The 22,553-nt window shown below is 37.9% G+C and overlaps 1 protein-coding gene across 4 annotated transcripts in view; it reads left to right on the top strand.

The window, feature by feature from the left end:
- Positions 1–22,553, top strand: part of LOC150109696 (choline/ethanolamine transporter flvcr2a-like) — a 167,682-nt gene that overhangs the window by 18,274 nt on the left and 126,855 nt on the right. Inside the window, exon 1 of one of the 4 annotated variants that reach the window (XM_090414068.1) lies at positions 5,214–5,346. The exons of 1 other annotated variant lie outside the window; for it this stretch is intronic. Coding sequence is in view for 1 of the 3 variants with exons in the window: in XM_090414040.1 (XP_090270166.1) it covers positions 12,942–12,961 (20 nt within the window). In the remaining 2 variants the exon portion in view is untranslated. Of the gene's footprint in view, positions 1–5,213; positions 5,347–11,929; positions 12,014–12,909; positions 12,962–22,553 lie in introns of those variants that run through there. 2 more of the 4 variants (XM_090414058.1, XM_090414040.1) reach the window with 2 other exon arrangements.

Raw genomic sequence — 22,553 nt, 5'->3', positions numbered from 1 at the left:
CTTGGTTGGATGGGTGGATTAAATATAATGACGGACTGGCCAAAGGCATTGGTGGCTGTTTAGCGTATGTCGGATGGTAGAGAACTGCGTTTATTTGCGAAAGCCAGAAGTATTAGGAATAAAGGATAAGTTGGTGGGATAAAATAGAGGGTTTTTATTTTCAGATTTCAGAGGGAAGAAGCACTCTTAAGAACGTGCTGGATTAACCATTAAACAAAATAAGCACATGCTTCGAGCACCAAGGGAAGAAGGGCACCACAGTCTCTACCCCCCCTTCCTACTATCATGCCCTTAACTCTCACTGCACACTTGAATTTTTTGTAATTGTCCTTATCTGCTAAGTTCGACTTTAATCTGAATTGTTTAAAAAATTTCTTTGGTATGGTGAGTGACAGGTATAAAAGTTTAACCCTGTATTTGCTTTATATCTGTGGGAGGGTAGTTAAAAATCGTTTTCCATAAATTTTTGTATTTGCATTTTTTCTGTTGCCCTAGTCATATGTAAATAATTTGCTTATATTGCTTACTGTTATTTAGTGTTGAATTTAAAAGTTTTGTAGGTAATATAGGCGCCTCTGTAACGTAATTGGAAGAAAAACGAGGCATTACTCCCTTCGACTGGAAAAGTCCTGAATTCGATGCTCGTCTTGGCGAGATGAGTCTTTATATGGGTCTTTTCAATCGAAGGTGAGTTTGCCGATATCATACGGAGGTAGCAGGGTTTTCTTCCCGAAACTCAAGTTTTTCATTCCGTATACAGGCAAATCGACCAACATAACACACGCAATTTACAGAGACAAATATTGGTGGTGGTGGTGGGCGGTAGATGGCGTTGTGTGTAGATGGTAGTGTGTTAGTGCGTAGTAGAAGGATTAAGTAAAGGAGATGGTGAGTTGTGTAGTGGCCTTGTGTGCCCGTCCACGATGAGTTCAAGGACCCCTTGAAGGTATCGCGTAATAATATAGATGGGTCTGCCTTGAAAAAAAAAAAAAAAAAAAAAAAAAAAAAGGAATTTTCAGTATCTTATTTCGCTTTCAACACTTATTGATTCTGAATGGCTTGTCAGTTAAGCAGTGGAAGCAGGGGCGTGCCGGTCATATATGCAATGTGTGCGACGCACACAGGCACCAGGATAGTAAAGGCACCAAAGAGGAGGATATACTTAAAAAAACGTTTTTTAAAAGTGGTTTTTTTTTATTGGAGGGAGGGGGCAGGGGCGCCAACTAAAGTTTTGCACACAGGCGCCGGACGCTACTGGCGCGTCCCTGAGTGGAAGGGCTGAGGAGACACAATTTGTTGGGCTGCGCTTAGGGCATTAATTTGATCTTAATCCGGCCCTGTCTTAAAGAGAGCATGTTGTCTTATTGATCCAGGAAGAACCGAAAACAATCCATCCACAACAACACGCAATCTACACATACACCAGTCTCATAGCCTTAGTTGTTTCGGTCGTAAATAAACCAACCACTCCAGGAAGGAAAACCTGAAATGACTGAGTAGATGTGAAGTTGAACAGGATATACGGTTTCATAGGTTGTTGCTAATAGAACTCGAAATATTGATTAGGGAGACATAGAACTAGCAGATTGGCAAATTGATGCGGAAGGTGATCAACGTAGGAAATTAACCTTGGCGGTGGCATTGATTGAAAAGAAAATATGGAATGCAGGACTTGTGAATTTCTCGATGTGTAGGGATCGTTACGTAACACCGCGTGATGGAGAGAATAAGCGGGACGCGAGTGCTAAAAATTTATGTATCAAGATGTGCCAGTATCTCGACACGTTATCAATGCTGGCGAGTGACCACGTAGTTCCGCTACGAGGGGCAGTTAAGAGAAAGCATACTTAAGCGAGAAAAGTGGGATGGGTAGAACTACAAAACATTAGGATAAGCTAAGAAGGAAACTTTGCGGAATATCGTAGAACGAGGGGGAATTGATCTAATTAGATCAGAGAAGGCGTGAATATATGGATAAGAAGAATGGAACTAACTTTAAAGCTAGTTGTAGAGGAGTTATAAGCAGAAAAACAGTCAGCAGATGTTTCAGTTATGGAGACACATACGGAAGAATGACCACAGATGCCGGATATGGTGAGAGTGGCAGGAAGGATTTTCAGTAAGAATTGTGACTGATTAGAATTAAATAAGGGAATGGCAACTGAACGAACATCTGGTTGACTAAGAGCGCCTGTGTAGCGCACTCGAGAGATGTGGTTGATAAGACCTGAACTTGAATGCCGTCTGGGATGCGAGAAACCTTTAAAAGGTTTTTGCAGTTGGTGAATGAGCTATTCACATACAGCAGAAGCAGGATTTTTCATCCCGCGAGAACACACATTGTTTCGTTGATCTTAACTTTCCAGTCCTTGACATCTGTTCAATGAGAATCAACAGAAAGGGTTTCTGAGAGGAAGAGAAAAGGAAGACAGTGGCATTCTGTAAATTAGGGGGGGGGGGTTAAAAAAGGTGGTAAACTAACAACGAGAAACATGCAATATTGCGTCTTTTTTTTCTATGGCCGAAATTGCGAAGGTGAAATTAGAAAAACTGCTTCGAAGTGGGACTAGCGCATTGCTTTAGTTAAAGGGGAAATGGGGTTGTTCTATCAAAAGACAAAAAAAGTGAATGCTTTTACCAAGTTTCATACGTAAATCGTTTAAATTGTCCGTACAAACTTTCCTCCGTACAAAATTTTCATCCTTTCAGAATGAAAACTAATTTTTCCACCAGAAAATGAGTTCTCAGGCGCTGGTGTCGAGTATGACGGATTTTTTTCTGCTTGTGACATTTAAGTTCCAATAATATTGAATAAGGAAATTAAAAACTTATCTGGCTAATTAACAAAACTTCAAGCACTCATTTAGTATTGAAAATGTTTTGCGAAAATAAACATTGGCTACTTTACTGTAGATTTGTTTCCAAGAATGGCACGACTGAAGTGGATAACTGCAGTTGGTGGATACACTTGATGTTCAAGGGGGGGCTTCAGTTTTCTTTTTTTTTTTTTTTTTTTTCAGCGAAAGTTGCAGAGTACATCGTCGTACTATAAACAATGATTTTTTTCCTGTCCAAAATCAAAACCCGCTATTGTATGAAGAGTGGAGCAATGTATCTCACTCCCTTAATGACCTGTTCCCTTATCTCAAAATCGAGAATAGACCTCTCAGTTCACAATCGAGAAGCCACTTGGGTTTGCTTGCGTAGCCATTTCAGTCCATCCTAACCTTTATGCACTCGCCGATTTAAAAAAAAAAAAAAAAAAAAATCTTTTTGACCCAGCTTACGTTGAAATTTTCTAAATCAGATAGTGTTCTCCATATAAATGTGATACTCTAATGTTTCTTGTGTAGTGTTCTGTGTACAGAAAGATAAACGAAATCAATGTGCATAGTTTTCAAAACTGAAGCTCAGAGATTTTGGTCAGAAAGAGAATGTAATTTCGTGAATTTAAGAAATTTACTTTTATTGTAGTTATATTCATGTTTATTGACTGAAGTATGTTTGATTTATATTTGTTTTCACTGTTTCAGAAAAAATGGAGATGCAGTGTGAAGAAGTGAGCCTTGTATTACCTTTTATGTGTGAATGTCTCCTGTACACATTGCTGTGAGATCCCTATAGCTTGTTTAGTATTATATACTGGCTAATTTCGAATTTTTAATTTTATGCATTACTGTATTAAAGGCTCTAACAGATGTTCATATCTGATGTCATGTAGCCATACCATCTGACAGTCAGGCGCTTGACTTAATAGATTTGGTGGTTGGGATATTTCGTGAGAAGTCTTCATAAATGTACGAGGATGTTATCTTCAGAACTTCTTCACATTATAAAGACGTTAACGCATTTTCGTTAAAAACATTGGATTTTTTTCGGATTAAAAAAAGTAAATGCGAACAGAATTTGAACTGATTTCTTATTTGAACAATACTGGGTAACTTACAAAACGTAAATGAATTTCCCAATAAAGTCATTGGCACTATGTGACACTGATACTAGTATGGGGTTGGTGGGGGGGGGGGGTATCAGAAGCTCCCAAAATTGCATGACGTCATTGAAAGTGAAATAATTAAAAATTTCACGTTAATTGATTTTAATGTTTTGTCAATCTTAGAATTTTTTGAAATATTTACAAAATCAACTACTTCGGATTTCCTAATAACTTATGTTAACGAACAACACTCGCCTATTGATTCAAGTTTGGGCATTCCAGAGCATGCATGCCGGAGAGGCTGCCGTACGTTCTTTCGCATCGTAGCACCTGATGTATACCTGAAGTCGGAGACAAAAGTGCCTTGCGTAGGAATCAAGGTCTGTCTGAAGGTTGTCGTATTAATAGCGTTTCTATGGTTACGTTCTAGTAAGATTGATTTCTAGAGCCGCGCAGTTGAAGATTTTTCAAGTCGAAAAGACGTTTTCATTCATTGCGTATAGTACGTGTTTACACCGTAGACGATTACATGATATCCAGGGTGGGGAATGTCGGAGGAGTTACAGTGCTTTGTTAGCTTCAAGGAGGAAAAGATCGCAGTAAACAGTCTTGTACCACGAAAACAAAAACAGGTGTAGGGGAAATAGAAGCGGAAAAACACTCGAAGTTTAAGAATCGCTAGAAGGTTAAATTAAAGGGATAACAACTTGTCTATTTATACTGTCTCTGGTGGCGTAGGTTAAGATCAAAGCACCTGGTAACAGCCACATGGTTGGAGCTGCGCCAATGTGTTTGTCTCGGAAAGGTGCCAGTTGCGTTCGTTGGGGGTGACTTAGTCAAGAAATTAACGCGCTATTCCGGTGGTGAACAAACTGCCCGGTCATTCTTTGGTGGCACACAGTTAAAAGCATGAATTCGGTATAGGGTTGGAAACCCCCCCCCCCCCCCCCAAAAAAAAAATATATATATATTAATCACCAAGCAGTGAGTGTTTTTTTGTGAAAAAGAAAGTTCGTTGCTCAGGGAAAAAAAAAAATAGATTACGGACAACAAGTTGTTTAAACTCTAAAGCAATCTGATCAGCAGATATAAGACAGCTCCGGTTTCATTGTACAATGCTCTGATCAGACGACGTGTGGACTGCTGTGTTCACATCTAGTCTTCAAGATTTCAATAGAACGAAGAAACTACAGGGAATGCAAAGGCAGTTATAAAAATGAGGACTGTGGAACGTCGGCTAGTAGGATAGGTCCTGAAATCGGGAATAAGACGGTGCGTGGTGATATGATCGAGCCATTTTATGCTGTTAGAGGAATTTCCGGAACGGATACTGAAGAGATCCCATATAATGGGATAAGACGCTATTCCCGCAGGTTGTGCAAGAGAAGGACGAGTAATTCCTGCAGGCTGTGGTAAGTTCCGAGATGAATGTTAATACTCCGTGAGTTTCTGAATAATGTAATAATTCAATGATTTGTTCTTACTCAGTATGAAGTCCGCGCGGTTAGCCTAGTGGCTGTGGGTTTCGCAACCATATGACTGGGGAAGGAGTGTCCCAGGTTCGATTCCCGTCGAAGACGAGGAATTTGAGGATCTTCCTCAGTCATAGCCAAGTTAGCCGGTCTTGGGCGCGGGCAGTAGGATTTTTTCCGTCAGTTTATCTGGCGTTTTTCATCCCGCAAGCAGGCAACCCCCCCGTGAACACACACGGATCTACAGCCATAAATACTTAACCCCCCCATGAGGAGGATCAACTCTCTCCAATAGGGACGGGGGAGGAAACTCTATACAAATAAATAAAGTTCAGTATGAAAGTCTTAATATTAAACCTGTTTCAGATATTCTGTAATATTAATTTTATGAAGAGACTTGGTCATCGTAGCTCAGTTATCTGCTGTGGAAGACAATTCGTTTTATGGAATTTTTTTATATTGAGAGAACATAAAACAGGAATGAACCTAAGGGTCAGTAGATCACGGCTGTGCTGTATTAGAATACACCAGTGGCGGCTCGTGGCTTGAAATCGTGGGGGTGCTGCAATCTTTCGAAATATACATACTGTAAGTACGGTGCATACGTGCTTGGATAAAATATCAAAATTATGATAAAAATGTAAAAAACAAATTAAACATGAAAAAATATTGTTTATTATCGATAAAATTATACAGTTTAGTATAATTCAAAATTACTTCAAAATAAAATCCATTATCATAACCCCAATAATGTTCTAAAATAAAAACTATAACAAATGTTGTCTTTAATTGTAATATCCAAATATTTAAAGAGACGGAGTAAACACGATAAGCACTACGAACACTCTGCAGCACCCCCACTGGCGCAAACGGCATATAAACAACAGTGGAACTGCGCGACCGACACTGCCGTATTACGCTAATAGCTCGCATCTCACTATGACGTCCATATGCTTGCGCGCATAGCAAATACTAGCAATATGACACTGTGGTAAACACAGTGCTGTTAGCGTCCTTCGCCCTCGTAAGTGCTACAAGATGGATTTTTATTCTTTTTTTTATACAAAATAAGAGAATTGTATAGGATTGTTGATGATAAAATTAAATATTACAAGCAAATATAAATAAATTAATACATTTATAGATAGAGAAAAATTGGGGGTGCTGCAGTTCCGCAGTGCCTATGCGTGAGTCGTTCCTGGAATACAGGTAGTTGTCAGGCAGATTACGTACAAATAATTCAACTGCCCTATCAGCGCATTAATCCGTTCTCTGTAAAGCATGCTACTGAGGTTAGCACTTAAGGGAGAAATGAGGACACAAATACAGCACGTACATCCAAAATTCCAGTACTTTATATACAGCATTTTTTGTCCTTTGTACATATACTTTAGTTTTATTATATATTTAAGTATCCTTCACTCTAGTATTTTCTACAGCTACAAGTAATGTTACTTTAGCTGTCAAAATTAGAATTTCAAACACCGCTAGATATTACAAATCATGGTGGCTGACATCGTTATAACGCGGATATCTGCAGGTCCAAACTCAGTCACAGAACGGAGTAAAAACTGTGATGGGTCAACATGAGACAGCATAAAACAAATTTTCCACGAAACTGCAGTACTTTTAATTAAGATGTTCTTATATCCAGATTTTCGAGAATGCCCTTTGGATTTATAAAGCACCGCTGTGAAAAATGTTAAACTTGTTTCAAATATTTTGTAATATTAATTTTTTGAAGAGCCGTCGTAGCTCAGAAATCTGGTATGGAAGGAGATAATTCGGTTTTCGGAACTATTTTTATATTGAGAGAGCATCATGAAACAGGGATAGCACAGCTGTGATCACCTGACCCTTTGGCTTGGAATTTTTGGAGAAATTCAAAATACAGCCTTCCCTTTCCCATTGTATGATCTTCTGTCTCTCTCTCCATATGAAATAATTCCAAAAATCGGATTATCAATAGTAAAAATTAACGCAGTTAAAGAGAAGGAGAATCGTTAAGATAGCTGTTTACTGAAGCTGCTGATCTCTCGAAGACTTGCGCACGGTCACGCTCAATCCATCCTGAGTCACTTATGGTCGGATCGGGATGAAATACGAAGGACGTCCAGAAAGTAAGTTCCGTTTTTAAATATTTTCACCGCAGCGCTGCGATCGCAATGGTGCGCATGCGTGCTGAGTTTGATTCGTTAGCAAGGCGTTGGTGCCATTTTCAGGCATTCTCGCAGTGCGTATGCTTCTTGGTGTGTGTTTATAATGGCTAAGAAAATCGAATCTCCCGCCGCATGTGAAATTAGGTAAGTTATCCGTTACTTGAATGCGAGGAACATAAAAGCAGCTGAAATTCATCAGCAAATTATTGAGGTTTATGGAGAATACGCAATGAGTGATTGAATGGTACGAAGATGGGTAAGAATTTTTAATGAAGGAAGGAAAGGTGTGCACGATGATAAACGGAGCGGGCGACTATCTTTAATGACTGACGATTTGGTGCGTTCAGTTGAAGAGAAGATTCAACGGAATAGGGGATTCACTATTTTGTTGTTTTGATTCATGATAACGCCCGCCCACACACGGCCTGCGTAACACAACTTCTCGCCATCTTCGGCTGGGAACAATTCCATCATCCCCCATATAGTCCTGACCTCGCGCCAAGTGACTTTCATCTGTTCAAACATCTGAAATCTTTTCTTTGTGGCCAGCGGTTTCAAGCCGACGTTTATTCCCTTCCAAAAAGGAAATGAACAGCTTCCATTTAGATATGTATAATGCAATCCTATATTGCAGGATGCGTGGTAGTTCCGGAACACAAGTTTTAAACACTACTGGATGAGTACCATTAGGATCAACCTCTTTGCTACCAAAGCTATTGGCTATTCAAAATTTCGATGTCTTTCTGATGCTGCACTTCTTTTTATAACAGAAAAATTATGTCGGGAGGTCAATTTGTCTTCAGGTAATTCTGCTGGAATGTCATTCGAGATTAAAATAATAAAGGACAGACATTGTACTAAACGGTCTTGGCAAAGAAATCGCCGAAGATTGTATGTTTTCCCCCTTACAGGAAGCTAGTTTCCTATATGTCGTTTCATAGGCTAAGATCGGTCAGCGAGAGAAGGAAAAAAAAAAAAAAAAATTAAAAAAAAAAAAAGATCGATGTAGACCAAAGTCAAACTAGGTTTTTGTATTTGTCCCATGTTCTGTCCATGAGATTTTCAGAGCTCTCCTATAGCACCACATTTCAAAGGCCATTGTCTGTTGCCTTACTCTCTTCTTGAATATCCAGGTCTCACTTCCATATGTGAAAATTGGCCACGCTAATGTTCTTATCATTCTTTTGTCTCCATACTTACAGAACTTCTGAGCAGATCTTTATTTTTCCAGAATGTATCTTTAGCTATGGCTGTTCTTATTTTTATTTCTTTACCTTGCTTTCCATCTGCAGTAAAGTAGGTGCCTAAATATTTGTATTCTGTTGTATGTTCAATTTTCATATTGTTTATGAATATTTCTGGCTCGGATCTGCTTTCTTTTGAGATTTTCATAAATGGCTATGAATATGTTTAAAAATAATAAAACGAATCGAGAGTGATGTGTCATTCGAAAGTAGCCTTGCCCCGCGACGACGATGATCTTTTTAGTTAGAAAGGACTTGGGATCGAATCCAATTAGAATGCGAAGAACATACCTTTTATAAGGACTTTTCAAGTAAAGGTGAGTTGGCCTTTCCACCAGAGATCGAAAGGTTTTTCATCCCCCCCCCCCCGAAAGAAATAATACGAAGATATATACAGTCTACATAGACTTGGTTGTTTCGGCCATAAATCCCAACAGGCAATAGTTTCGCCCCATCTCATCCCCAGCAGTTGATAATTCATAAGCCAATAAGCTGAAATGTAATATTTGACTACGTAAGTATTTGTGTCCACCCCCCCCCCATATATTCAAAGCGCGTTATTAAATTTTAATATCAGTATAAATTGGTAATACTTTTGGTTGATCGAGAACGCATCTCTGCGTTATAACTACGGAAAAACGAATTCGAGATTTGCCCACCTTATTTATATCAGGAGCTCATTCTGTCTGATCTACTCCGTCTATGTTGAGTATTATCCATTTTATAAATAAATAAATTATCCCAGGGGTTGTCATTTTTCTCAGGAGTCAAATATTAACAATTTTTTTTTAATTTGAATGCAAATGAATACCACGAGAGATTTACAAATTTTATGTTTGTTTGCGAGAGATTTACAGAAGTTATATTTGTTCATCAAGCGTAATACTTTCGCACCATTAATGATCTCAAATTGCAGCCGCACCCTCCGAAACGGAATGATTTGCCTACAAGGACAGATATGACATCTTGCTGAGGCGTGGCTTGGCATTGCTCCCAGAATCAGATAAGTATGGGTGTGTGTGTGTGGAAGGGGGGGGGGGGTTTGCAAAATGTTTCTGAGTTGAGTCCATATCGAGTACTGATTCACTTTCTGTTATTGTTCTATCTTGTTCAAATCAACAACCATAGTTTTCCGCACTGAAAAAAGGGGATGTTGCGGTACGCATACTAATAAATATAATAAAATCGAGTCTGGAAAAAGATACAATATGACGATCTTATTACAATAGCAACGATCATCCTCCAATAAACCAAATATTTGAAGATTTAACATGAGCATAATAAATACACGACATGTCCTAAGCAAATGCAGAACAATTGCACCTCAGGATCGGAATTAAAACTTGTAAAACATAATTTTTAAAGTTAATGATCATCGAATTTCTTACGTACTCTTAAGGGATTTACAGGATGCTGCGATAGTTCTACGTAGGCTACATTTTGCTAGCCCATTCTAGTTCGTTCAGTATCCCGGTAGATATCTACTAACTGCACGCACCTCGATAATGCGAGAACTGGACATTGCGTGAGAAGCCTTAGTCGGTTCTCCATTCCTTAAAAGGCTATATGGAGAACTGACAATAAGTCCATAACAACCTTTTCCTATCTATCTAGTTTGTCCCTTTAGTCACCTTGTTAGTGACCTTTTAAAGCGTTCATTCTTAATTATATGGCATATAATTGTATTGCATTCTGAATTTGGTAATAATTAGATGAAGTTTTGAAATGAGCTTGCCACTAGAATTTATTTCGGTTTCTATATAAATTGCATTCATAGCTGTTGGATATTCTCAGAAGCGGACGTAGTTTAGTTTGTCATTAGCCTGTTTGTGTCTTAAATGCAGAAGTGTTACGCAAATAAGTGGTGGAGACGGAGAATTATGGGGTGGATGCCCTCCCTCAATGAGTTTTTGGACTCCTTGGCGGTGTCACGTAATAATAATAAAGAACCAGATTTCTCTGTACTCAAGTGGCCTATCATTGCAATTCCGCCGCATCTCATCCCCAGCAGCCGATAATTCATAAGCCAGTAAGAACCTGACATTTGTTCAGTCCTAGAAATTTATTACGGGGAATGAGAAATCTCTCGCGCTACTGCTAATATTGGAGGATTCTTTCTGTAGATTTGTATTCTGGAGTAACTTTCTGATTAGTTCTGACATTTACCTTCAACAGAACTGTGATCAATGTGAATTCATAATTCCATCGATGATAGTTCAGTATCCGCTCTTTCAGTGTGCATTTGAGAATAGTAGATCCGTCCTTGTCTCTCCCTTTTCCCCACTTTTTATTGGGTTCCTAAACACAATATTGTTCATTTAGTATGCCAGTACCATGGATGTTCAACTTTTCAATATTAGTTTATTCTTGCTTTTAACAGATGGTAAATATCTCGTCTTGTAGGGTACACTCAGTAGAAGACGCGGTCTTTTTTGAAGACTCAAATTTAGTATTCTGTATTGCCATCTTTATTCTTATTTAAACAACCTAACATAAACCTTCGTGATTGTTTTAGAATTTCGCCCCCCTCCCCCTGTTTTTTTTGTCTTATCAGTGTGCTTCTAGCTTATTGCGGGATCATAAAAATGAAACTTGTCATTAATGTTGCATTAGTCGTGAAAGTTGTGCAGCAATAATTTTTTAAGTACGTGTGGCTTGGCCACATCCACTTAAGGAGCCCTCGAAGTCTAAAGTTCCAAATTATTACTAAAAGAAAAGCTACAAGGCTTCATTTCGTCGATGTAAAATTATATACACAAAGTGATAATAGATCCAACATTATTTTCAAGCCGAATGTTTGTAGACTATGAAAGTTTCATAAGCTAAGGCAACTCCAACTAAAGTATAGATCCTGAAGTTCCATATCTACTAACGCAACATCTAGTAATTTTGAATATGAAAAAATAATACACCATGCTAACGCTATATATGTTTTGTTTAGTTAATACAAAAAATACTTGTAAGGTATTTACTAATTGTGTGGTTAATATTTCTGCTTTTAAGGTTTTTTCCCCCCCTCATCACTTGTACTTGAGCAAAGTCCAAACGCAAATTGTAAACAGCAGTATAAATTCCGGACGCACATGTCTCCTAGCGAAACAGTTTAACAGATGACGCGTCGGGTGTTCATTCATACAGCAGATTCATTTTATGTTCTTAAGCCATTGAATAACAGCAGAGCTCCCAAACAAATCTCTCAATCAGGTGAGCAAGGATGTGTTGGTTTTAGTTTTATCACATTCATCATATAATTAGTTTCTGCGCAAAATGCACCGTGACTGATTGGAATTATGGAATTTATTTATTTATTATTATTATTATTTTTTTTTTTTTGAGCGTTATAATTTCTCATGTTTCAGAATAATTTCAGGAAAGATTTTAGAAATTTATTAATAATTCAAATGATAGTTGTCTTTTTTTTTTCTTTTTTTCTCCATTTAAGAGTTACCCAGTGTAACTGCTTGCCTCCTGTCATATGGCGGAAGCGTGCAGGGGGAGGGGAGGGGAGGAATTGACCCAGTTCTTCACAGATTTGTATCTTAAGTACTTTTCGCTGGCTTGTTTGTTCAATGAAATCAAAAGGCAAATCACCCAGCCGGCCATAACTTGTATACATGTCAAAGTTACCATGGATGCGAAGTGCATACTGTAATACCATTGAAATATATGTTGGATACGAAGTATATGAGGAGTGATGTATTTTATCCATAACGTCGTCGATGTGTTAAACCGAAATTTACGAAAAAAAAGCACACTGTACCCATGATCAGATTAATATTTAGATACGAAACCGATAAATGCGTCTTGATATGATTTATAGTTCGATAACTGATAAATCCTGCGATTAAGAGAAGCTAATCAGTGCAAGTCTGTTAGATTTTTATACAGCACTTGACGACAGCAGTAATGCGTGCGCATACAGGGCATTTAGCTTTATGTTGGACATAAGTGATATACTGTAATTGTTACTGTTGCCTGGTGGAAGAGTGACATCCGTAGGGAGACTTATTTATGTCTAGGGATTTTCCCACGTGTGCCACTTCGTCGACTCTTTCGTTATTGTTTTCTGGGTATCCTGAATGCGTAAACATTTACACGTTTGGAGAATTCTAGCAAGGAAATTGCCCAAATCATGGAGCAGTTCAAGAAGAGGTATATTGTTTGATAATTTGGATCTCCCGATGAGTCTTCCGACTCCATGGAGATATCCGAATAATAATAATAAATCTTTAAGTGTTTTGTATACTTTCTATTTTCTTTAGTAGACTTGTTGAGTATTAATTTTTTTAACAGAAAAAAGGTGGTGTGTGTGTGGGGGGGGGGAAGTTTTTGTTGCATTTGAGTTTTTTTTTAAACCAGCGTTAAGTCTAATATCTGATTATGAACAAAGATTTAAATCGCATTTAGAAAATTGAAACATAATTTTTCAATCTATCCTAAGAGTATTTCCAAACAGGTCTGTTAAGTTCAAACGAGAAAAGACAATGTAAAATGGAAAGTTCCCTCTGATGACGTAAATGGCGTCACTGCACACCAGATAAGCCAACTGGATGTGCACATGTGTCTGCTGCAAGTGTTCGAGAAATTTTGTACATTTGCTGTTAATCTAGCGGGTTGGATTTCACATTTGCCATTTTAGTATATTTAAATATTATCAACGTAGTCATATTAACAAGAACCGACAGGCAGGATTCAGGTAAGTCAATCGTGCTAGGATAGTATTCGTTATATTAAACTAATATCTTATCGCGACTGCATTTTTTGAGCAGTATATTCTTAAATAATTCCAGGTTTCAAATCATTTATCAGTAATTCATTCTAAGTATTTGGCTGTTTTAATGTTTCTCAGGTGATTTTTTTGATAAAATATGCAGCAGTCCTGTGAGATTGGAACCGGAATGCGCTACGATATATATACTTGTCTGATTTGTCAGACTACCGATCGTAAAATGGTTTCGTGGTTACTGAGAATATTGGCTTTCAAATTTAGAAGGTCAATAATTATTTTCATATGGAGTGATTAGAAGCTTCTGGTTGGAGGTGTGTGAGCACGCGCTTAGAAAACAGTGTAATCTCTATTTAAATTACTAGTTTCCAAGGCTCCCCTGTTTTTTCTTTCAATTATTTTGGACTGTTAAATTTAAGTACAGTTTTGTATCAAATAATAATTCAAAGCTTTAATATTCGAAATATGCGTTCTTTTGTTTGGAGAAAAGATCGATATAAGCATGTTTACTTCCTCACTTTATTCATTTTGGCACACCATTCATATGAGAAGGGGGAAAGTGACGTCCCCTTCATCACTTTTCCCATCAGGACATGAAATTCTTAATAGGGACAATATTATTTATTTTGCTATAGGAGGCATCGATTAGGAGCACCTTACTAGGGGATTCAAAACAGGTTTGAATCCCCTAGTAATATATATCAAATCAGAAGCGATATTAATGAGAACCCCATCCACAAACAGTTGCATATTTGTGTATTTAGCAACGTATGTAAGCATGCTGAAAGGTTAGGTCAGTGATGGCGAACCCTTTAGGCTCGGCGTGGCAAAAATGCCTAACTTGCACATTCCGGTGTGCTCCCCCTCCCCTCAACAAAAGAGACAATTTTTTTTTTTTTTTTTTTTTTTTTTACATATTCATTTATTTCAAATTATACAGCTCAATGTATAAATGAAAATGTATAATATAAATGCATTGTATATTGTGTATAATATAAATCATTGTATATAATGAAAAAGCAGATTCATTATTAAAACAGTTGCATACAAAAGAAAAATCAGTGATTTACAATAGAGAAAACAATGATGATTGGGCTTAAAATAAGTGGGCACTAAAATTGCCCTACTTTTAATAGTAATTCTGTATTTTTTTTTTTTTTCAGTTCAATTCAGAACACATTTGATTTAACATCAAGTAACAAGTGTCGTGTTGCTGAGTATTAATGCATAAGTCTGAAATTGAAGGTCAGTGCTGCTTGCTTGGGCTTGAAATGCACGAAGTGCATTTCAAGCCCAAGCAAGCAGCACTGACTTCATCTGTCAGTCGGTTTCTTTTGTCCGTTTTACTGTTGTTTAACGGCGAGAATAAGGTCTCGCAAGAGTATGTAGAGGAAAAAATTGTGAGTGAAGCCATTGCTAGATTTTTAAAGGTGCTAAACGTTTCCAGTATTCGGTTGTCAGCATTCAAAATTTCTTGTTCGTAGTGGCACTCTTCATTCTGCAGGCGATTTCTTTCCAGATCCTCAAGTCGACAAACACTTGAGTCCAGATGCTGGCCTGGAGCTCTAATCCTTCAATTTGCAGCCACTGGAAATCATTTAATTCCATAGCAGTGTATACTACTACATCCGGATATTTAATTATTTTAAATGATTAAAATCATTCATTGAGTTTCAATTGTGCTGGTACCTTGTATGCAAGCACTCCATTTCATTTTGCAGATCTCCTTGAAATGTTTTTAGTAGGAAAATACTTAGTTTGTCCCCACATGTCGTTTGGAAATTGAATTATAGTTTTAAAGGCTTTTATGTATCCAAACATAATGTCAATACTTTTGCCAAAACCTTGTAACTTTAAGTTCATTTCCTTCATATGAACCGAGTCTGTTTTTAAAAAAAAAAAAAAAAAAATCGATGTGCTGACCCATGTAGGTACAATCACTAAGCTGAGGAAACCGTTCCAAAGTTTTATTCTCAACATATAACTTAATTTCTTCATAACACTCCACAATCTTTCGAAACTTTTCCTCGGCTCAACCATCTCACATTGTGCATCAGTAGTCCTTCCTGCAATAGTGCAGAAAATTCTCGCTTGTGAACGGGTCGAACAGCTGTTAAATTCATTATTTTTGTCACAACTGTCATTACATGTAGTTCTGTGAATCCTGCCTTGGCACACAACACCTCCTGGTGGATAATGCAATGAAACGGCACAAGTGGATGTCCAATAGCTTCCATAAACAGTTTTGCATCCGACCTTTTTCCCCACCATATTGGATGCCTCATCTATCGTTACATTACACATATCAATGCTTAGGTCACGGAGCGCCGAGCTGATGAGGTGACATCAGTAGTTTCGTCAAGAACAAAAAATTTACAATTATTTAAGTCTCATTTTAATTGATGTTGTACGTCGGAGATTATCGCTCATATTTATGAATTTAGGGACACAAAACACGTGTTGAAAAGATTATTTTACTGATTAATAATAAAATAACTTGACGTTTCGACCCCTGTATTGAGGTCGTCATCATCATCAGAAGGATACATGTGTATAAGAACCAGGCTACATGCTGTTGCACTCTATACAGGTAAATTACATCTACGTTGTTAACTAATCTTTTTTCTTAGCCTGCCCTCTAGTGATAAAAAAAATTACTAATAAAAACTACAATAAACTCTGCTAAAGTCCTCACGTACTAGGATTCTTCTGGAATTATACAGACCATCAAAACCACCTTTTAAACCCCCGACAAAATTAAGACACCTACTCAGTTCTTCCAAGGATCCCCTGCCACACCTACCCCACCCAGGGGTTTACAAAATAGATTGCACATATAACATACCATACATAGGGGAAACAGGGCGAACCATCCCAATCAGAAAGGATGAACACAAACGACACATAAAATACCTCCATTTTGGAAAAACCAGCCTTTCTGACCACGCACTCCAAACATACCACCTAACTGATCAGAAAGGTACTAAGTCCCTACACCGCACCAAAACCTGATTTGAGCAGAAATTCAAGGAAGCACGTGAAATGCTCAAACATGATCCAAATCCGAATAAAAATGATGGTCTAACCACTCCAAGAATGTGGAGGCCCCATCTGCAACCTTCATAGCAACCACGAAGAAAAATCTCAATACAAGAAGACTTGAAGTGTTTTTTTTTTTTTTTCCCTGAACATTCAATAGCAACCGGTAGAAATCTAGAAGATAATCGTAGTATAATAATATAAACTATAATTCCAGAAGAATCCTAGTACGCAAGGACTTTAGCAGAGTTTATTGTAGTTTTTTTTTTTTAATCACTAAAAGGTAGGCTAAGAAAAAAGATTAGTTAACAACGTAGATGTAATTTAACTGTATAGAGTGCATCAGCAGGTAGCTTGGTTCTTATACACATGTATCCTTCTGATGATGACCTCAATACAGGGGTCGAAACGTCAAGTTATTTTATTATTAATCAGCAAAATAATCTTTTCAACACGTGTTTTGTGTCCCTAAATTCATAAATATGAATGCTGATCACCGTGTAACCTTAAAAGAAAGAATCGCTCTATCTCTGGTATTTTTACTCACTGGTAAATGAGAAATACACTTAATAATAGCATCTTTATTTTTCCATATCTTGAAACAAAAAAGAGCACATTTCAGAAGTTTCTTTAATAAATTCTCCTTCACTTGAGGGCCTTTCCATGCTGAGCTATGTAGTGAGCAAAGCTGGAACTTGCTGATGTTAAATTCGCAGGGTCTCTTAAGAATTTAAGGAAGTTATTTGATTGACACTCTTTGCGGTGTAGCTGCTGAGAAACGTATTCTTTCCTTTCTTCTTCACTTTTTTCCAAAAGCCACTGATTTTATTTCGAAATGTCTTATTCCAGGCCCTGCTTACTGTTTCATGCTCAAGGATTTGCCATTTCCGTCAATAACGCCGTACTTCTCAGTCCATGCATTTCGAAAGCTTCGACCGCTTCCTTTATCACTCAATAGGGATATTTTAATTTGAGGTTCCTCCATAACAGGACTAGAATATTAAAGAAATAAAACTATTTCTTTAATATTCTATGGAGAATTTGTCTGGTGTTGGTGAAAGCTGGCGTGTCATAGGTTCGCCATCACCAGGTTAGGTCATACTAGAAACCTCCGTACTTTTTCAAGCCACTTCACGCTACCAATTAAACAGGGTAGTGGTATTCTATCAGATTACACAAACATCCAAGTCAAATGGGATTCGAGCTTGTTTGTGGCAGATCGAATACACTTCCGGTTAGCCAGATCGACATTATATAACTGTACTACCATTAGCAACATTTCTGATTAAGATGTAACTGAGTTGTAGATCCGCTGCCAGGAAGATAGAACTATTTTTGCATCAAACTATTCATTGAGAACCTAAAACTCTGCAAAAAAAAAAAAAAAAAAAAAAAATGACCATGATTTTGTTATCAAAAAATCGGAGCGATCGCCTTCCCTCCAGAAACTTGTAACTATTTGAGATTATTACTATTGTTCTGACCAGTGGCGCACTCAAGATTTAATCTTGAGAGGGAGGGGGGGGAGTTGAGTAGACGATTTGAGAATACACACTACGCATTGCATACGCGCTATGACTAACCATTTGCAGTGATCTCCTCTAGTCAGCTCGGGTAAACGAGAGCCCAGGCGCTACTTCGTTCGCCTTGCGTACACAACGGCCAGAATTCTCGAGAGCTATAGGGTATTCCCACCTTATGTGACCGCTAATTCATAAGTAGCATAGAAATGGCACACACGACAATATAAATTAAAAAAAAAAAAAACTTTAATTAGGAAAAGATTTTTGGAAGTTTTTCTAGTGTTTTTTCTTTTTTGGGGAGAGGCCCCTTGGCCTCCTCCCTGGGTGCGCCAATGGTTCTGACACTTCCAAGTAGTCCGACTATTTGTGGGAGGACGCTACTCCGGAAACATAACTCGCCATGCTACACACAACGCCATCTAATGCCCACCACTACCGATAGTATTTTTTGTTCGTAAGTTGCGTATATTCTCCAGATGGGTCTCTTCTCGTTTCTATTGTTTACTAAATGGTTCTTTCCTGCATCGCACGGATTTGTGGCGCCACTGGGTTCCATTGTTTCCTTAACATTTCTCATCACATGCCACATGAAAGACATTTGGCGGAGTGATATAAATCATTAGTTATAAAACTGTTTTTAATAGCATTTGTTTTGTGGTTGATTCATTCATTATCACAGCATTGAAACCATAGCTGCTGTACGTTCGTATATTTACATAATCGTTTCTACATGTTTAGAGGAGGCGCCCCCCCCCCGATAAAAAAAAAAAAAGCTAAACTTCGCGTGAACTGAAACCGAGCTTATTCTTTCTTTTCATTCCATCTTTTGATTCGTTTTCATCAAAAGTATTTTTCGTTTCACCAAGAAACGAAAAAGGCCCGAAGGCCTCTCGTTCAAAAGAACTATCATTAATTGGATCTTCCAAATTAACGATAGTTCTGTCAGCTTTAATTTCCTGCATTAAAAAAAAAAAAAAAAAAAAAAAAAAAAAAAAAAACTCCGCTTCACGTCTTATTGTTTTATTACCCATACAGGATGCTGTTTCGTTCGTAGCAAATCACGACGCTAAACCAGCAATACGTCCTCCTTTGCGACTGTCAAATCTATGCTGATTTTAACAGCGAAGAAAAACCCCTTCACCCTTATTAAAGGGAATATCCTACGTGCTAAGAACTTGTTGCAGCTTCTCCGATGAAAGAGGCGGAGCAAAAATTGCGAGATATTTCCGAATTCCGTTCTGTTAATTTTCACAAAACGGAATCGATCTAAGCTTTCTTCTGTGACAATCTCAAACAGAAATTTTGGAATGCACTATGTCCGTAGTCGGAAAATGTGGAAAAACATTTATTTAACATTTTTGATTTCGGAATATTTAATCTTTTAGATGTTCGAGAAAATCTCGTCATTATAAATGATCCACATTGCGAACAGCTGGGGCCAACTGTTAGGCCGTAAATAGGACGAAACTTGACATGCGTACGTGATTTCACCAGAGGAGGTAAAAAGCAGCGCTGAGCAGTTTCCATCGCTCACTCGCTGTCGAGTATCCAGGAAGAGTGAAAAGCAGTGGACAAATCCAAGACTTTTCCCTGTGGGTGGCGGTTGAGTTATATTAGTGGGAGAGCTACCACTGCGAAACTAGGGAAATGGGAGGAGGGTATGTTCCTCTAAATCCATCACATGTAACGACGTCGAAGGATTTCCTGACATCTTTAGATGAGGTTGGCTTTAGCTAAGCATTCAAGGATTTCGATCTTCCGCTCCCTTAAAAAAATGGGAACGAAAAAATCTTAGATGCCACCTGAAAATATTTATTTCGCTTTTGAATATTTGGTTGATTAATGTACTTTCATTGCTCACTAAAATTTAAAACTTTCAGCTGTATTTTAACTCAAAATGTATCCATTTTTATGTTTCTATCCCTAATAGCTATATAAAAGTCAGATGAGTAAGAAACGGAAGATTAATTTCTTGAATGAATGAAATGTGTTGCTGGAGTGCGATTCTATAGACACTAAACGAATTCAGAAGGTGACACGCATTGTCTGGAAAGTCTGGCCTCGGCGATGAGCTTCTTGGCGGCGTAAAAAAATAAGGAAATGAGCTTTTGCCGAAATCGACAACATAAATCATCTTTGATTTTAGGGCCAAATGAGGCTTTCTGGATTTGTTCGATTCCCGTTCCATTAAAAAAAAAAAAAAAAAAAAAAAAAAAAGGCAATTTTTAACTTCTGTAGCAAAATCGCCGGAAATCAGAGGTACAGGCGTTAGTTTGCCGTATTAGTTATATATATTTATATTAAAATGAGAACGGAAAGGATTTAAACATGTTCATTTTTAGTGCAACTGTCATTACGAAATATCCAAGTTTCAGGTGGTATTGGAAAGCACAACGAAGAGTATTTCGCACTGCAAGTTTGTATGTTGAAACATTTTAATTCATATCTTACTGGCTGCTTAAAGCAAGTTATTTCCGTTTTCCTGATACACTAGTAAATCATTTGCACAACTTTTATCTTCAGGATTGTTCATCGGGTACATCTAATTCTTATCTATTTTCATAATCCATTTTTGTTTCGAAAATGGAAACTAGAAGACTGGCCAGATAAGATCCGTATCTACTGAAGAGATCCTCCCGACGTATTCACCAGACAGATTTTCTTTTTCTTGAAAAAAGCAGTCATTATACGATAATAGGTGAGATTAGAACCAATCTTTTTCTTGATGTTACGATAGCCAGATTGGCAATAAGCTAGTTGATAAGCGCATGGTATGTAATCGCACTTCAGAAGAGCTTGAAGGGCCCAACAGAAACATGCTGATAGTGGGAAGGAAGTAAAGATAGATATATTGTGCTATTTTACCGAATGTGAAATGTTAAATTACATCGGAATATTTAACATAGTTATAATTCGATGCTTTGCTACTGTCCGACCACAGAAGCGAGAGCCGTCGTTGGCAGACTGCCAAGAAGAGTCAATTCATGTTGAAGGGGACTAAGAAATAAGGCGATGTATGAATTGTTCACCAACACGCGAAATCACGTGCTTTATACGTAAAAATTTCCAACTGTTATACAAGCAAAATAGTTACTTTAAAAATTAAAATTTTCATTAAAGAAAACTTAATTTTCGTACGTGTAATAATAAACAACTCATCCCACAATACGGATTGATTACCCTATTATCGGAATGGATTCTCCTTCTTTTGACATGCGCAGAAGTGTCGAAGAGTCGCGCATCTGTGGGCGTACAGTAATTCATATACCTTCTTAGGTGTGACGTCGTACATTCAGTTATACAGTTCGACAAATGTTTATTCCTCTCAGAAATGCTATGATTTTAAGAATATTTCGTATGAGTAGCAACTCTTCAAAGATTACTGCGAGTTAAGGAAAATATAACCAGCATGACACAAAAGGGAGCTTAGGCAGAATGTGCAAAGTAAATGCATTTTTTCGTATATCACTCATAAAAATGGCAAGCAATAACTTTTTTTTTCTCGCATTGCTGAACATCCGATAACACTTGGATGACAAGACATTGCGTTCTGCTTTTAATTACATTTGTCGGTGTTTATTTTGCTGAGTTCACCGCAGTGGCAGCTAGCTTGATCTTCTGCAAGAGAAAAATAAGAATGTTGGGAAATGCGCTTCATCTCCGAAAAATCATAATAGGTCTCCGGGTAGGGGCTTGTTAATATTCCCCCTCCAGAAAGCATTTTCTTCACGAAAAGATTACAAGTGTGAACTTGGATGTGATGTAAGAGCTTGTCGAGAGATCTTCAGAAATTCCATCTGGCTGAATAGTCAACAAGACCATGTTCAGTAAAACACCAGCAGTTTGAATTTTTTTCTTTATCTGCAACTTCTGCACGTACAAGAAATTTTACCTTCAGGATCGGTAATTATGATCATTGGGAGAGGACAAGGGCGAACCATGACATATTCGATTCCGAAATTTTGAGATCTCTTGCGATGTAAAAATTTGCATAATGAAATAAGTTTTCGAACACCCTCTGTTTTAGGATGAAACTTGTTCCCATCACGCATGTTAGTTCAGCATTTCCTGCCATGCTATATTAGAGCAAACAGATACCCGCAGAGTAATGTGCTTATGTGTGTGAATAGCACAGATAGTGTTATCATTGGATGTGCTATCGGTGCTTTATCGGGTCGTTACATCGATAAAAGACTGCATCGCCTATCTGTAGACAACATCATCAGCTGAGGAAATGAGGGTCACTTCGGCCAAGAAACGTGGATTAAACCTGGGAAGCAAGCACTAAGGAACCAAGGGGTGGTCGGAAATTTTGACAGCCCAATGTGGAAACGGTCAGGTCCAGCAGTAGAGCAATAAGTAGAGAGTTGCACATTCTCGGTTTCTGTAGAAGGGTGACTGCACATTAGCCATACATTGGCCACTGGAATGAACAGCACAGACTGCACTTGTGCAG

This window comes from Typopeltis vanoorti, chromosome 2 (assembly GCF_054136105.1).
Source record: "Typopeltis vanoorti isolate ZY-2024b chromosome 2, IOZ_Tvanoo_1.0, whole genome shotgun sequence".
NCBI lineage: Eukaryota > Metazoa > Arthropoda > Arachnida > Uropygi > Thelyphonidae > Typopeltis > Typopeltis vanoorti.
The sequence above is the reverse complement of the archived record's forward strand: the minus strand, read 5'-3'. Positions and strand labels throughout refer to the sequence as shown.